Raw genomic sequence first — 3,308 nt, forward strand, 5'->3', positions numbered from 1 at the left:
GATCCAATGCATTCATGCAGGATTGATCTCGATCGCTGAGGATAACAGTAGGGAGCGAAATTTCGTACTTGGAAATCATCTCGCGCAGTTGTTGAGGGCCCAAACGAAATTTTCTTCTTTCTCTCCTGGACGCCAGCACTGCGCAATCGGCAAGACATTATTCGTGTTAGTCATTGAGATAATGTTGAGCAAAGGCAAGTCGAACGAATTTGTCTTGTACGTGCAGTCTAAAATCAAGACATCGGAGTTCCAGCCGTAGATGTCTTGGATATCCGGGTGTGACCAAAACATCGACCTAAGTCGCGAATTGTCGGGGTTCACGTCCACTTTGTAGAAAAACCCGTTGGTCTCGAGCTGCTTGAGCAGAAACTCCGTTGGCGTATCTCCTCTTAACGCCGCCCGCCGTTCTGCGTCCATTCTATTGGAGATGTCTTTGTCAATGATAGAGCTGGTAGGACCAGCACGACGGATAGTTGAGATAACGACCTGGGGAGATACACCAGCACTGTTTTGAGCACCAACGACATCAGCAGTCGCCAGGTCAGAGGGTATCAAACGGTATATGTCACGCCGACGATGACCGGGATGAATGCTTGGATCTTGTGAAGGTGGGTGGTTATGTTTATCGGATCCAGCCAGATGAACAAAAATCCATCTTCCTTCGACATTGTCAGGATCGACTTCTTCGAGTCGAATATTCATCTTGGACCCAATTTCTTTTAACAGAGCGCTGAGGTCGAACTCGATCAGCCTCAGAGAGCCCACGTGTGTTCTGGGTCCTTCCGTAGTGGTCGCATTGATAATCGCGTTGGCGAATCTCCTTATTCGAATTCTTCTTGTGTGTGCCCGGGGGGCGTCGATAACTTGGTTGCGGTTCCAGGTATGCAATGCGTGCGTCTTCGGCCGCCTTGAACGGCTCGTACTCTCCTTTGTACTCTCCTTCTGGAAGGAATGACAAAGCTTGAGGTAGGAGCGGGAGGGGGGGGGGGCTGTGGTATTTCCATTTTTGAGAAATGAAGCTCATTTGTGTGTTGCAAGGTCTGTCGTAGGGGTTTTAAGCGTAGATTACAATATCCCATGGTACATTATCTCATTACGTCCGTTTTAATTCTTTTATTGGAAAAAGGTAAAAACTAACTTTCGCGTGAAGTTCGTTTCCGGGAGTAGTTTTGGAGTGGTTTTGGAGAAAGCAACACACTATCTCATATGTATGCCATGACGTATGTAAAAAGGCTAATACATGTAGATTTCATTGTTTATATATTCATAAAACTAAAACCTAAAAAAAGCATTTCATATAAAGATCAATTTGATTATATTGCTTGTACAAACAACCCCCAAATACTACAAAAAGAGATATTAGTAATTGCAAAAATCAAGTTTACATCATGTCAATTTTTAATAAAATTGGTGAATACCGAAATATTTAAATGATCCACCTTTTATGATAAATAGAAAAAATTGAAAATTGGGTCATACTGCATTTTTTTATCACACCTCGAGCTCCGTGGCCTCGAGCTCCTTAGATTTTCCCGCAAAGAGTGGCTTCCCGACGGTACCACTACAATGAGGATAGGCTGTAGTGCCTTTTTATAGTGTTCGTTTAGAGCGGTGCGGTGTCACTAGAGCTCAGCCAGCATTATCACGCTCTTTGATAAGAGCCCAGCTGATCCTATTCTTCCGCAGTGAACGTCATACATGTACCAAATTTGATGACAATTCGATCTACAATGTGTCCGCCCATCCTGTTAAAATTGAAGTTACTACTACTAGTATATAGTAACAGATACATTTTGGTACGTTCTTCAATTTTGAAGGATCGGCATCTCTAGGGTATGTAACATATGAGGACATTGGGGCCAGGATGGACTCTGGATAAAAATCCAAAAATCATTTGCAATGGCAAGCTGAAAAATTTCAAAACACTCAGCCTATTGTAATTCGTGATCGTCATGCGTTCTATTGGGTCTTGATCGGTCTACGTCCGTAGGTATTGAGAAACTCTTGGAGCATTGCTCCGTAGGGGATGTTCTTCGTCTTGCTAATATCGAGTATTCTTATGACTTTGTCAGCGCTGTACTTCGCATTCCACCTTTGAAACATTTCCATCTTGAATATGGGATCCGACAGCATTTTGTCCAGGTTCGACCTAGCAAAATCGTTCGTAGCCGCTTTAAACCTGACCACGTTCAGCAGATTCTTCAAGCTCAAGGGGGCCCTCTCTTCATCGTTAGACGCGACGGCATCTGTACCGCTGATCTGTTGTGTCCGTAGCAATCGCTGGGTAGTGTCAGGGACAAGAGCATCTCCCGACTCCATGGTCTTCGTCTTCAAAGCTTGGCCAGTATTATTTGCCGAGGTATCGTCACAGCTTGACAGAAGCACGACTACAGCAATCAGCAGCACGCAGCTTAAACGCATGGCTAGTGTTAGAACAATGGGGATCGACTGGGAGATGGAAGGAGAGTTGCGAAGTGAGGAGCCGTTGGCACCGTGCCAACCCGAAATCGCGCGACCAGGACAACCAACAAATCCCAGCCACGTGATGACTGGTGGTACATGCAATCCGATTTGCTTGTGAAATGTGTCTTCGAAATTTGAAGACACTTACACGGACATTACCTTGCAGTCTACTTTAGTTGAAGCTCAAATACATTGGAAGGTATTGTCCATTTTATGTTGGAGAATTACATTTGGTAAAGGCGCACTTTATTGCGCCGATCAGATCGTCTGCATGCACTGTTTCAGTGCCATCCCTGTACTAGTACCCCCTACCCGTACACTTTACAGTACCGTAATGCAGTGTGCTGCTGAGATCTGCAGTCATAGATACAGAGTGACTATCACGCGATGTGGTACTGACAGTACTACAGTAGGATCCCGCTGCTAGCCCAACAGTGTCTTGAGGACAAGACTCCTAAAAAAAGTGTGTCAAAAGTCACAGCAGTTCATTAAGTCAAGAAATATGTTAAATAATGATTCTAACTCGCTAAGAAATTCGTTGATCTCGATGTTTTTAAACGTGCAGCCTCAAAATTCCCCTCCATCACTTCCAGCACTTTGGGCACTTCCTATTTCTGGTAGAGATAACAACATACGGTTTCATAAATGCACTAGTGGCTTTTAGAATCATCCTTATCTATTTTACATCTAACTTATCATATTTCACTAGCCACTCCAAACACTTAAATTGGAGTGTTGCCACCGCCCGAGCCGATAGTGGCGATGGCAAAAGTGGTCTGCTATATACGTTCTACGCAGTATGTGTTTTTATTGTGGTTACACAAACTCATGAATGGTCGATACAA

General features: G+C 44.2%; 2 protein-coding genes across 2 annotated transcripts; both read right to left on the bottom strand.

The window, feature by feature from the left end:
- Window positions 1-75: 75 nt before the first annotated feature.
- Window positions 76-702, bottom strand: PPTG_09893 (hypothetical protein; the record flags this gene model as incomplete). The annotated part of the gene is made up of 1 exon (XM_008905682.1): window positions 76-702. The coding sequence occupies one exon, from the start codon at window positions 700-702 to the stop codon at window positions 76-78; it is 627 nt and encodes a 208-aa protein (XP_008903930.1).
- Window positions 703-1,959: 1,257 nt separating this feature from the next.
- On the bottom strand, window positions 1,960-2,421 carry PPTG_09894 (hypothetical protein; the record flags this gene model as incomplete). The annotated part of the gene is made up of 1 exon (XM_008905683.1): window positions 1,960-2,421. One exon carries the CDS (start codon window positions 2,419-2,421, stop codon window positions 1,960-1,962), a length of 462 nt encoding a protein of 153 aa, XP_008903931.1.
- Window positions 2,422-3,308: the final 887 nt, after the last annotated feature.

The sequence above is a fragment of the Phytophthora parasitica genome, assembly GCF_000247585.1.
Source record: "Phytophthora parasitica INRA-310 unplaced genomic scaffold supercont2.21, whole genome shotgun sequence".
Lineage (NCBI taxonomy): Eukaryota > Oomycota > Peronosporomycetes > Peronosporales > Peronosporaceae > Phytophthora > Phytophthora nicotianae.